The sequence below is a fragment of the Canis lupus genome, chromosome 24 (assembly GCF_011100685.1).
Source record: "Canis lupus familiaris isolate Mischka breed German Shepherd chromosome 24, alternate assembly UU_Cfam_GSD_1.0, whole genome shotgun sequence".
In the NCBI taxonomy this organism is placed as follows: domain Eukaryota; kingdom Metazoa; phylum Chordata; class Mammalia; order Carnivora; family Canidae; genus Canis; species Canis lupus.
In genome coordinates this window covers 25,158,298-25,171,911 of record NC_049245.1, presented here as the reverse complement: position 1 = coordinate 25,171,911, position 13,614 = coordinate 25,158,298, and the positions used below count along the sequence as shown (strand labels likewise).

The 13,614-nt window shown below is 42.1% G+C and overlaps 1 protein-coding gene and 1 long non-coding RNA gene across 8 annotated transcripts in view; one reads left to right on the top strand and one right to left on the bottom strand.

Moving 5' to 3' along the window:
* Positions 1 to 2,072: 2,072 nt before the first annotated feature.
* LOC111092104 lies at positions 2,073 to 11,117 on the bottom strand. Its single transcript, XR_005377800.1, has 2 exons — positions 9,162 to 11,117; positions 2,073 to 2,560 (listed from the first exon to the last, which is right to left on the bottom strand). It is a non-coding gene; the product is annotated as an uncharacterized LOC111092104 (long non-coding RNA).
* The window catches only part of RBM39 (RNA binding motif protein 39), a 29,223-nt gene continuing 26,050 nt past the window's right edge, over positions 10,442 to 13,614 (top strand). For 2 of the 7 annotated variants that reach the window (XM_038572157.1, XM_038572158.1), the window contains exons 1-4: positions 10,450 to 10,771; positions 11,384 to 11,447; positions 11,673 to 11,745; positions 13,243 to 13,292. Coding sequence is in view for 5 of the 7 variants with exons in the window: in XM_038572156.1 (XP_038428084.1) it covers positions 11,397 to 11,447; positions 13,243 to 13,292 (101 nt within the window). In the remaining 2 variants the exon portion in view is untranslated. Of the gene's footprint in view, positions 10,772 to 11,383; positions 11,448 to 11,672; positions 11,746 to 12,716; positions 12,872 to 13,242; positions 13,293 to 13,614 lie in introns of all 7 variants that reach the window. The other 5 variants (XM_038572154.1, XM_038572152.1, XM_038572153.1 and 2 more) reach the window with 4 other exon arrangements.

Here is a 13,614-nt window from a genome sequence, read left to right as displayed (position 1 = left end):
GCCTGCCTCCTCCAAATAGATTCTAAGTTCCAGGAAGGCAAGGGCCATGACTGGTTTTGTACTCCATTGTTTGTTTTCCTAGTGCCTAGTTTAGTGACTAACACACTGTAAAATTTCAGTATATAAGGATCCCTGGGTGGCTCAATGGTTTGGCGCCTGCCTTCGGCCCAGGGCATGATCCTGGAGACCTGGGATCGAGTCCTATATCAGGCTCCCTGCATGGAGCCTGCTTCTGCCTCTGCCTGTGTCTGTGTCTCTGCCTCTCTCTCTCTCTCTCTCTGTGTCTCTCATGCATAAATAAAAGTTAAAAAAATTTTTTTTTCAGTATATATTTGTTTAAGGAATTATTTCAATATCCTGAAACTGGAGAATGAAGCCATAATGTGCTAAGAGATGTATACAAGAAAGCAGAGATTTGGGGTCTTTTTATTTCCATTATCTCCCTCTAGCATCTTGTTCTAGATTCTAGAGGTCCATAGAAGATCCCTTCTTTTTTTTTTCCCTTTTTACTGAGGTAAAATTCACATAACATAATATTAACCACTAACCATGCAATTGTGTCTAATACTTGGCATTTACTATATTCACAATGTTGTGCAACCATCATCACTAGCTAGTTCCCAGAATATTTTCATCATACCCAAAGGAAATCTCATACCCATTAAATAGTCATTCCCCGGGGCAGCCCTGGTGGCTCAGTGGTTTAGCGCCGCCTTCAGCCCAGGGCATGGTCTTGGAGACCCAGGATCAAGTCCCACCTCAGGCTCCCTACATGGAGCCTCCTTCTCCCTCTGCCTGTGTCTCTGGCTGTCTCTCTCTCTGTGTCTCTCATGAATAAATAAATAAAATCTTAAAAAAAAAAAACTCATTCCCCATACTTCCTTCACCACACTCCCTGGTAACCACTGTCTGTTTTCCATCTCTATGGAATTACCCATTCTGAATGTTTCATATTACATATGTGAGTGACCCTTTGTGTCTGTTTTTTTTTTTTTTTGGTACTTAGCACAGTGTTTTTGAGGTTCATTTACTTTGTAGCACCTATTAGTATTTCACTTCTTTTTATGGCTGAATAATATTCCATTGTATAGGTATACAACCTATACATACATTCATTAGTTGATAAACATTTGAATTCTGCTCATTTTTTGACTATTATGAATAGTACTGCTATGAAAATTTGAGTACAACTATTTGTTTGAAAACATATATAGAGAAAACATATTTGTTTGAAAACGCCTGGGTGGCTCAGCAGTTGAGTGTCTACCTTTGGCTCAGGGTGTGATCCTGGAGTCCTGGGATTGAGTCCCGCATCGGGCTTCCTGCATGGAGTCTGCTTCTCCCTCTGCCTATTTCTCTGTCCACCTCTCTCCCGTGTCTCTTGTGAATAAATAAAATCTTTAAAAAATATTTTTTTTCTTTTTTTTAGTCAGATCATGAATCACATGCTCTACCGACTGAGCCAGCCAGGTGCCCCTGAAAAAAAATATTTTAAAATATTTTATTTATTTATTCATGACAGACACAGAGAGAAAGGCAGAGACATAGGCAGAGGGAGAAGCAGGCTCCCTGCAGGGAGCCCGATGTGGGATTTGATCCCAGGTTCCTGGGATCACCCCCCAAGCCCAGGGCTCAACCACTGAGCTACCCAGGTGTCCCTGAAAACATATTTTCAATTCTCATAACTACACCTAGGAGTGGAATTACTGGATCATATGGTAATTCCATATTTAACTTTTTTTAGAAACTGCCAAACTGGGACACCTGGGTGTCTCAGTGGTTGAGTGTCTGCCTTGGGCTCAGGACATGATCCCAGGGTCCTGGGATCTAGTCCCACATCCAGCTCCCTGTGGGAAGCCTGCTTCTCGCTCTGCCTATGTCTCTGCCTTTCTCTCTGTGTCTCTCATGAATAAATAAAATCTTAAAAAGAAAAAACAAAAACAAAAACCCTACCAAACTGTTTTCCACGGGCCTTGTACCATTTTACATTCACACCAGCAAGGTCTGAGGGTTCTACTTTTTCCATGTTCTTCCTGACATCTCTTATCTCTTTTACAACCACTGCATACAAGTCATGTTCATGCTGCATATATTCCAACTCAGATGCTTCACTTATATAAGGAGATAGGACCTAATTATTTAGAGATATTTAGACAAATAATGTTTCTTTGGGCCTCCTCCAGAAAATAATTGTTAAGAACCTATTTTTTCCAGCTCCAGAAAAGAATGAGCCTACTAAATACATCCTTTTTTTCTGGGCTATTCATTGTATAAGCCCATTCACTCATATCATGTAATCACATGCTCTCATTCAAAATCATTGTGGATTGTTGCTTTTGTTTTTCATCCAACATTTTCAAGGTGTATATCCATCTTGTGATGCCTTGTCAGCAGGATCTTCCTATTGCTAGATTTGCTTAAATCCCAAATCTTTTGCAATGTTAAGGTTTGACTGCATTTCTTTTTGCTTCCATTAACAGATTTTTTTTCCACTCGACCACCATTTATTGGACTTCAATCATGAGCCAGTTTCAGCCCTACAGCATTCTGCCTCTGGGCCCTGCAAAAGAGACATGGAAGGAGAGTAGGCAGTGACTGTAACATGAGACCCTGTTCTGCTCCAGGACCAATGTTAAATGTCCATAAATGTCTGCCAGTCAAATGAAAGGGTTATCCTTTTTTTTTTTTTTTAATTTATTTATGATAGTCACACAGAGAGAGAGAGAGAGGCTGAGACACAGGCAGAGGGAGAAGCAGGCTCCATGCACCGGGAGCCTGACATGGGACTCGATCCCAGGTCTCCAGGATCGCACCCTGGGCCAAAGGCAGGCGCCAAACCGCTGCGCCACCCAGGGATCCCTGAAAGGGTTATCCTAATATTGAAACCATTTCCCAGAAAATAGTGAGGCTCATAGGGAAGTGACCTGGGCCCAAGGGCTGCTCTGGGGGAGGTGCTGGCCTGATGTAAGACCTTTTTTTTCCTCCCCGCCGGGTGACCTGCTCGCAGATTTTTTTTTTAAAGGATTTTTATTATTTTGAAGTAATCTCTACACAAGCATGGGACTTGAACTTACAACCTTGAGATCAAGAGTCAAATGCTCCACCAACTAAGCCAGCCAGATGCCTCTGTTAGCAGATACTTTTTTTTTAAGATTTTATTTATTCAAAAAAACATTTTATTTATTCATTTTAGAGAGAGAAAAAAGAATGTGAGCAAGGGAAGGAGCAGAGGGAGGTGAGGACGTGATCTCCAATAGACTTCACGCTGAGTGCAGAGCCTGATGTGGAGCTAAATCTCAGGACCCTGAAATCCATGACCTGAGCTGAAATCAAGAGTCAGCCGCTTAACCCACTGAGCCACTCTGGCGCCCCTGTTTTGTTTTAAAGATTTTATTTATTTATTTATGAGAGACACAGAGAGAGAGAGAGAGGAAGAGACACAGGTAGAGGGAGAAGCAGGCTCCATGCAGGGAGCCTGACTTGAGACTCGACCCCAGATCCCCAGGATCACACCCTGGGCCAAAGGCGGCGCTAAACCACCGAGCCACCTGTACTGCCCTATGTATTACTTTATTTGTATGCATTTGTCAAACTCATTTATTGGTACAGTTAGGATTTGTGAATTTTGCTATAAAATTTATCTCATTAAAAAAAACTATTAACCTCTAGTTAGGAATATGAAATGCTGAAGTGTTTGATAAATGTATTGATATCTGTAATTTATTTTGAAAAGCATTAAAGGGGCACCAGTCTGGTTCAGTTGGTGGAGCAAGCAACACTTTATCTTGGGGTTGTGAGTTCAAGCCCCACATTCATATAGAGATTACTTTAAAATAATAAAGAATCTTTAAAAAAAAATCTGCTAGGGCGTCTGAGTGGCTCACTTGGTTAAGCATCTGCCTTTGGCTCAATTCATAATCTCAGGGTCCTGGGATTTAGCTCTACATTGGACTCCCTGCTCGGCAGGGAGTCTGCTTCTCCCTCTGCCCCTCCCCCTGGTTGTGCTCTCTCTTCTTTCTCAAATAAATAAAATATTTTTTAAAAAAAGGGGATCCCTGGGTGGCGCGGTGGTTTGGCGCCTGCCTTTGGCCCAGGTCCCCATCCTGGAGACTCGGGATCGAATCCCACATCGGGCTCCGGTGCATGGAGCCTGCTTCTCCTTCTGCCTGTGTCTCTGCCTCTCTCTCTCTCTCTGTGACTATCATAAATAAATAAAGAAAAAAAATATTAGAAAAGGAAAAAGAAAAAAGATCTGCTAACAGATCACACTAAGATGAGGGGAAGAAAATTTTTACATCAGGCCAGTAGCTCCCCCACAGTAACCCTTGGGCCCAGGTCATTTTGAGTTTTGTTTTGTTTTTTCTAAGGTTAATTTTATTTTTTGTAAAGATTTTATTTATTCATGACAAACACACACAGAGAGGCAGAGACATAGAGGGAGAAGCAGGCCCCTTGCAGGGAGCCTGATGAGGGACTCAATTCCCAGACCCAGGATCACACCCTGAGCCCAAGGCAGATGCTCAACCACTGAGCCACCCAGGCATCCCAGATTCATTTTATTATAAAGAGAGAGAGAGAGAGAACGAGCACAGGGTGGGCGGTACAGAGGGAGAGGGAGGGTTTTAAGCAGACTCTGCGCTGTGCAGGCTGGATCTCATGACCCTGAGATCAGAACCTGCACTAAAACCAATAGTCGGATGCTTAACCGACAGCGCCACCCAGACTCCCCCAATGAACAGTATCTTGAACATGATTTTTGTTTCTTCAGGTGTTTTCTAACTAAACTGGAAACTTTTCTTTTTTTTAAAGATTTTATTTATTTATTCACGAGAGAGAGACACACACACACACACACACACAGAGAGAGAGAGAGAGAGAGAAGCAGAGACACAGGCAGAGGGAGAAGCAGGCTCCATGCAGGGAGCCTGACGTGGGACTCCATCCCAGGTCTCCAGGATCACGCCCTGAGCCAAAAGCTCAACTGCTGAGCCACTCCAGGCATCCCCAAGCAAAATTATTATGAGACTTGCAGCTCATGGTATCAGCCTGAAATAAATGGCTAGTGATGTATCCCTGAAAAATCTCCTCTTCTTTTAAGAAATAATCATTCTCAGATTGATGAAAATTCCTTTGGGATATGTCACTACAATGCTCCTGACATTATGGCCAGTAGACAGACAAGTATTTGAAACAAATGCCAAATTCAATCAGTAAATTGATTAGACAATCAAGTATTAAGGAGGAAAATGATAATTTCATACACCCAAATGTGGGTGGCAAAATTAATTCCATCTGTATGGAGAGGCTTGCATTTCTTGCTGTAATAATGACTTAGGGGAAAAAAAGGTTCATTGTGCCTGTCAGTGGCTCGAGAATATTGCTGGAAACTATCAGGCATACTATGCAACTGCAGTCTTTGGTCCAGGTCAAAAACTCTGGCCAAAAAGGAACCTTAGTCTTCTGAGTTAGTGTCTGCATGACTGCATTCTTTTTATTTTTATTTATTTTTTATTTTTTATTTTTCATGACTGCATTCTTTTGGAATGTCAATCACGAATTTTTGAGATAATAAATTCTTTCTCTTATGGGTGGCTTTTTATACAGAGATGTTTAAATTTAAATATAGATATATTGTCTTAAAACTTTTATATTCATTTTTTAAAAGATTTTATTTATTTTTAGAAAGAGAGAGAGAGCACACGTGCAAGTGGGGTGGGAGGGACAGAGGGAGAGGGAAAGAATTTCAAACTCCCTGCTGAGCATGGAGCTGGATGTGGGGCTGGATCTCATTACCCCAAGATCATGAGCAGAGCAGAAATTAGACACTCAACTGACTGAGCCACCCAGGCACCCCTTAAAAACTTTAATATTAAGTTTAAGAGTCCTTTGTATATATTTATAACTAAACTGTAATGTTTAAGAGATTTTTGCATACTAACAATTCTAGTTAAATATTACTGAGTAATTGAGATTTGTGATGTTAGTTGGATTACAATCAGAAAATTTTAAGAAATTTTGGGACACCTGGGTGGCTCAGAGGTTGAACATCTACCTTGGGCTCAGGGCATGATGCCAGGGTCCCGAGATCGAGTCCCACATCGGGCTCCCTGCATGGAGACTGCTTTTCCCTTTGCTTATGTCTCTGGCTCTTTATCTCTGTGTCTCTCATGAATGAATAAATAAAATCTAAAAAAGAAAAAATTTTAAGGCTGACAGTATTTTTTTTTTTTTAAGATTTTAAAAGGAGAAGCAGGCTCCCTGCAAGGAGCCCAATGTGGGACTCAATCCTGGATTCCAGGATCACGCCCTGAGCCGAAGGCAGACGCCCAACCACTTGAGCTACTTAGGCATCCCGGCAGACTATATTTGTAATTTTCTTTTTTTTTTTAATATTTCATTTTTAGGGCATCTAGGTGACTCAGTCAGTTGAGCATCTGACTCTTTTTATTTTTAAAGATTTTATTTAATAAAATAAATATTACATTGGATGTAATCTCTGCATCCAATGTGGGGCTAAACTTACAACTCTAAGAATCACATGCTGAGGGGCATCTGGGTGGCCCAGTTGGTTAAGCGTCTGTGTTCACCTCGGGTCATGATCCTAGAGTCCCGAGATCAAGTTCCATGACCAGCTCCCTGCTCAGCGGTGAGCCTGCTTTTCCCTCTCTTCCTGCTTGTGCACTCTGTCTCTGTCCCTCTCTCTCTCGAATAAATCAAATCTTTAAAAACAAAAGAATTGGGCAGCCCAGGTGGCTTACCGGTTTAGAGCCGCCTTCTGCCCAGGGCGTGATCCTGGAGACCCTGAATCGAGTCCCACATCAGGCTCCCTGCATGGAGCCTGCTTCTCCCTCTGCCTGTGTCTCTGCCTCTCTCTCTCTCTCTCTCTCTCTGTGTCTCTCATGAATAAATAAATAAATTCTTTATTAAAAAATAAAAACAAAAAGAATTGCATGCTCTACTAACTGAGCCAGCCAGATACTCCTATATTTATAATTTTAATTTCTTGGATTTAGATGAATTATTTACCTATTTGGGATAGTTTTAAAGTGCTAAAAAATAACAGAACATGTTAAAATGACAAAAGGGGGTGCCTGGCTTTCTCAGTCAGTAGAGTGTGCAACTCTTGATCTTGGGGTGCTGAGTTGAAGTCCCACATTGGGTATAGAACTTATACCAAAAAAAAAAAAGAAAAGAAAAAAGATCCAGGGGTGCCTGGGTGGCTCAGTTGCTTAAGCATCTGCCTTTGGCTTGGGGCGAGCCCCTCATTAGGCTCCCTGCTCTGGGGGGAGCCTGCTTCTCTCTCCCTCTGCCTACCTCTGCCCCTACTTGCTTGCTCACTCTCTGTCAAATAAATAAAATATTTAAAAAAAAGATCCAAGCATACTAAATTTAAGGAAATTTGTCTAACATAAATAGGACTAATTTTTTTGAGAGTGTAGTCTGTTCAACTTGAATTTAACTCAATGGATAAAATGAAGGTGATTTTAGAATTTTAGCTTCATAAATGAAATTTTAAAATTGAGTCTTTTTTTTTTTTATTTTTTTTTATTCCTGAGAGACACGGAGAGACAGGGACATAGGCAGAGGGAGAAGCAGGCTCCATCCAGAGAGACGGATGTGGGACTCCAGGATAATGCTCTGGGCTGAAGGCAGACATTCTACCGCTGAGCCACCCAGGTGTCCTTCAATATTTGCTTTTAAACATAAAAATACTTTTTAAATAAAGATTTTATTTGAGGGCGGTCCCGGTGGCGCGGTGGTTTAACGCCACCTGCAGCCTGGGGTGTGATCCTGGAGACCCGGAATCGAGTCCCACATCGGGCTTCCTGCGTGGAGCCTGCTTCTCCCTCTGCCTGTGTCTCTGCCTCTCTCTGTGTGTCTCTATGAATAAATAAACAAAATCTTAAAAATAAGATTTTATTTGATATTCATAAAAGATTTTATATATTTATTCATGAGAGACACACAGAGAGAGGCAGAGACATAGACAGAGGGAGAAGCAGGCTCCCCCGGAGCCCGATGAGGGATTCAATCCTGGGGCTAGGATCAAGCCCTGAGCCAAAGGCAGATGCCCAACTGGTGAGACACCCAGGAATCCCAAAAATACTTTGTTTTAGAGTCAAAGTTTTCCAGCTGGTGTTTCTTGGTTGTGCTCTAAATTTCCAGGTTCGGGGAACCTGGGTGGCTCAGTTGGTTATGCATCTGACTTTGGCTCAGGTCATGATTCCTGGGTCCTAGGATTGAGCCCCCCCATCTGGCTCCCCACTCAGTGAGGAGCCTGCTTCTCCCTCTCTCTGTCTCTCCTCTCGTGCTCTCTCTTGTTCTGCTCTCTCAAATAAACAAATAAGATCTTTTTAAAAAAAATAAACTTCCAAGTTCACTCTGATCATCCTTGAGCAGAAAATAATTTAGGAAATACTCAATAATTGGGACACCCTGGCTTGACTCAGGGCATGATCCTGGAGTTCTGGGATTGAGTCCTGCATTGGGCTCCCTGCATGGGGCCTGCTTCTCCCTCTGCCTGTGTCTCTGCCTCTCTGTGTCTCTCATGAATAAATAAAATCTTAAAAAAAGAGAGAAATATTCAATAATCAAGTGATTGAAAGCTTAAAACTTTCCTATTCCCAAATAAGTCTAGAAGTTAAAGTCAAATTTTGTGTTGTCATATTCCCAAACTAAAAAATTAGTAAGGGGCCATCTTTATGCTTTGACATTTGCACAATTAACAAGTCACAATAATAGAACTAAAGGGGCAAAAAGAAGGCAAAAGTTAGCTTTGTTTTTTTGTTAGCTTGAGCAGTTCTGTGATTTTCAACACAAAAAAAATTTTTTTTGGAAGATTAATTTATTCATGAGAGACACTGAGAGAGAGAGAGGCAGAGACACAGGCAGAGGGAGAAGCAGGCTCCTCGCACGGAGCCCAATGTGGGACTGGATCCCGGGACTCCAGGATCACAACCCAATCGCTGAGCCACCCAGGCGTCCCTTATTACTTAAAAAATTTGAAAGAGGATCTGAATTTTCAGAGGAAGCAGTAAGGTAATATCACTATGCAACATCTATTAATCCTTTCAGAGGAACACCTGTGTGGAAAATTAACCAGAAATGTAAAGGCCCTTGATACATTTCCACTAAATAATTATTCAGCAATAACAAGTTACCTTTTCTGAGAATTAAATATTTGCCAGGTACTTTATGGACATTATCTCATTTAATCGTCACTATGCTTCTAGGAGGTCTTCATTCACTTATTGAGTGTCCACCTGGCTGGGCACCAAGCTAACTAAACACTGAGAATTCAACAGTGAGCATTATCAGCTTAGGTCAGTTTCACGAAGCTTAGCCTAGTAATTATGCTACCGCCTCCCTTCTTCATAAAAGGAAATGGAGGATAGGCTTTGAGAGATTAATTTACTTGTCCAAGGTCACAAGGTGTTGGAGCAGCTACAAGAGCCAAATTATCTCTCATGTCTATCTTTACCCTCAATCATTAAGCTCTTAATAGACTTAACTGTAAGATTTTTCCCCCCTTAAGTCCTCTTAACTTTTTCAAAAAAATTTTTTTTCAAATATTTTTATCATGGAGGAGAAAGCCTATAGTCAACAACCTCTCGGCTGCCTCTTCTTTTTCAGTGTTGACCAGAGAAATGTGATGTTTTTATACTGTCAGGTATCTGGGAAACTTGAAGGGCTAGAAGTCAAGTACCCGGGGAATGGGGGACATTTTTGAAGAAAACAATAGGAACCCTGACACAAGGCCGGAGTATCAAATCCGAGGCACAAAGCTGATCCATTGCCAAGGGAAGCACTTTGTTTCTTCACCTTCTCTTTGCCTTTCTCCACTATTTCCAAGGGTGTTTAGTCAGCCGAGCGTAGCCCACTGGCTCCAAAAGGCCGGAGAATCTAATTTTTATTCTACACCCATAGCCCCCTACAGTCTCCTCTTGGCTTCTTTCTTACACGCTTTTCACTTTTTCACCCTTGGAGGTTAATCTATAGAGGGCAGTTTTCGTTATATTCTGTCGCCATATGGACAAATTGCTTTATGGCGACCTTGACAGACACCAGGGTGGGAGGCCCGGGGGAGGGGAGCGGCGGTCAGCTCTGGGAGAGAAACCTTCAGATAGCTGTGAGGAGGCGCCACAAGGAGGAGGAAACCACCGAGCTCCACTCAGCGTTCAGTTTTTAGAAAGATTGACGGGAAGTGTACCAACTGTCTTTGCTCTAGCTTCTTGCGCGGTCTCGCGAGATACGGACGTCTATGTGGAGAGGGTGTCAAAGGCGCCGCTCTAAGTGGGGGATGGGAATATCTGTGGCGCAATCATTGCGCGAGATTGGGCCATGGTCGCTGGGGCCGTGCTTACGTCTCGCGATATTTTGGCTGCTCCGGTCTGGAACTAGGGACAGCTTCTCGCGAGAGCCCGTGCTGGGAGCTCTGTGAGGCCCCGTGTGTTTGTGTGTGTGTATGTGTGTTGGTGGATGTGAGTACGAGGAAGCAGCGGCCGCCATTTCACAGAGCTTGCCGAAGCTGTCGCAGGGGTGGATCCTGAGCTGCCGAAGCCGCCGTCCTGAACTTCCGCGCGGGCTCCTCTAATCCCATTGTTTCTTTTAGATTCGCTCGGGCCTATCCGCCCTCGGAGCCCGAAATTCGGGCTGGGCGGTACCGTGGCCTGGGCCTAGCGGCTTAACAGTAGCAACAGCGGCGGCAGCAGCAGCAGCAGCCCCCCTCTTCCCGAATACAAGCACCCCAGGGGCCCGAAAGCCCGCACAGGTAAGGAGATGTCGCGGGCCTGTGTATTGCCAGAGGTTTTCGGAGGCTTGGTTTTCGGCTGTTTTGAGGGACACTCAGGCGATCTATAACGATGGCGGTGGGGGGGGGGGATCGGTTCCATTTAGGCGACCGCGCCCTTATATTCTTTTCGTGTGTATTTCAGGGTTCTTGGGTGGCAGGGACCCCAGAGAGGCGTCGGGCGGATGGCGACCGGTCCCTTCGAGGCCTGGCCGGCCGCGACCTCCCAACATGGCGCCAGCCGAACGCTACCATGGCACACAACCCCTCCCAACCGAGGGAGTTTCCCTTTGCCCCTAAAATGGCAGCGCGGGTTTTGCGCGGAAAGAGGCGCTCTCACTCGAGGCGCGCGGGTTCTGTTTTTGGAGTTAATTGTGGGCGCTTTTTTTTCTTTATCGTATATTTAATGCCTTGTATTCGGTTTTGGAGATAATTCAGATTTAGTTACCGAGCCTGGTAAAGTGCATCGTGCCACCTCAGTCATTCCAGGTCTTTTTGTAGGCTTTTCTTAAGTTTTGGAGTTTGTCGGATAAGAAGGAAATTGAGCAGAATTGGAAAACGTTTACTCACTGAATTATCTTTCTTATTTTCTAGGCGTTTAGAGAAAATGGCAGACGATATTGATATTGAAGCAATGCTTGAGGCTCCTTACAAGAAGGTGAGAAAAAACATGTCGGTGAGGTTTATATATTTCTTAATTTAGCATTATCACGAAACTACTGCTGAAATGTAAACTAACCTCCCCGGAGCCCTCTTGATTTATCTTGTCAGAGATGCATTACGTGTAACTTACAAAAGTAAATATATGCTATTGATGTAATAATATTGTGCAGTAGTTTCACTTCAGCGTGATGAATAAATGCCCATCTATCTCTCTTTGTAGACTTGCCTAACGATATCTCACCTCTACTCCCATGAATTCACCTTTGATTCCAGTGTGAACTGTCAATCATAAGGTAGTAATTGAGTGACTTATCGCTGTACCGTGGTCCCCTAGGTAAAATGACTCAACTAAGAATTACCAGCTCCAGTTTGGTATAGCAAAAAGGTGAATGTAGTGGTTTGGGAAACTAGCAGGGGTCCAAGAATAACCAAGCATAACCAGTCTGTGGCAAGCAAATCTTTTAAATAAGTTTTACAAGAAGAAATGGGTGAGATTTAAATTTTTTCTATATATATATATGTATATATATATATTGACTGGTGATAGTAAATATTGAAACAGGCAGGTATTGAACTGCTGCTCTGTTAAAAATTACTAAAATTCTTGGATCCCTGAATAGAAATTTTTTTAAAGGCAAAGGAGACAGTATCACAATTTAGAGTCACTTGATGACGGTTTTACTGTCCTCCGTATTGTTTTTTTTTTTTTTTTTTTAATTAGTCCCTGCCATAATATTTCACACTAAAAGCTACAAAGGAATTATTTTGGCTAATAGTATAGTCTGACCCATTTCAGTATCACAGTATAAAAAGTAAAGTGTCTTTTCATTCTTTCACCAGTTGGTGGTGAAAATAGCAGTATGCATGCATTATCACTGGTGTCGCAAACTGTAAGCTTTGTAAGTTAGCACTTATACTTCTATAACTGATGTAATCAAACTTTAAAAATAAACATTGCGCTAAACCTTTTAAAATAATACATTTGTTTTGTTGGAGTGTATAGCACGACCATGTGGTACCAATTTGGATGAATTCTTTTTAGCTTTAAATAGTGTATGTAGTTTTGTAATGCTTAGACTCTTGAAGAACTACTTTCTGTTTTAATGTTAAGATTCTTGTGTCTTAGTTTAACATGGATGTAATTCCATGTAAACAGGTATGGAAGTAGGAAATGTTTAGGTTGGACTGGTGGATTATTAATTGACTTTCTTGGGTTCTTGGGAGTCAACATTACTAAAGCAGTGTGAATCCCTGTTTGCTTCAGGGCGAGATGTGTGACAGAGGTGGCATCAAGCTCTTACAGTCCCAACCCTCCAACGGAAATGGGCGAAGATCTCAGGAATGGCATCGGTCACAGGAAATCGATAGTGGCTGGCTGCTAGCATGGCCACTTGGGGCTTAGGCAGAAATAGAGCCATGGTACTGACCAAAGGGACCATAGCACATGGAATAAAACTCAAAACAGGACTTAATTCATGTTTTATAGAAGTTCTATTTAACCACTTCAACACTGTAAATCTGGATAACTTAATATCTAACTATATAAAAAAGTAAAATTTAACATGTTAATATGCATTTTTATTTTTGTATCTTGATGTCTTAATTGTAAGCAACAAAGTGGTTAAACACATACCCATCTAAATTTTTTTATAGCCTTCCGTGTTAAACTATAAATAAGTAATTAGTTTTAAAATTGTTTTGTATTTTCTTATTCCTGTTCCCTTTACCCTTTGACAACTTGAAATGTTACCACTTCGTCCTCATGATGTTCTTCTATCAACCCTGCTTAGGATGAGAACAAGTTGAGCAGTGCAAACGGCCATGAAGAACGTAGCAAAAAGTAAGTTATAAGAAGGGACCTGGGGTGGGGGGACCTTTATGTGATTGAGATCTTAAATTGTGTTCCTGTGGCGATAGCATCAAACTGAAAGTTCTCTTCAGAAGCTTTTCCTTGTCTCTCCTAGAAAAGTCGTTCTTTACCTTCTGAAGGGATGAGAAACTATTTGAGGATATGAAACTGGATTCTTTCTTAGATTTCAGGATATAGTTTCAGGGATTTTTTTGGACACCTTACCCTCCAAGCCTACTCACAACAATCTGGATAAGAGTTCCTGTATTAGAGTTTGTCTTTTGTCTTAAGTTTTTAAAGTTTGGCTTAATAT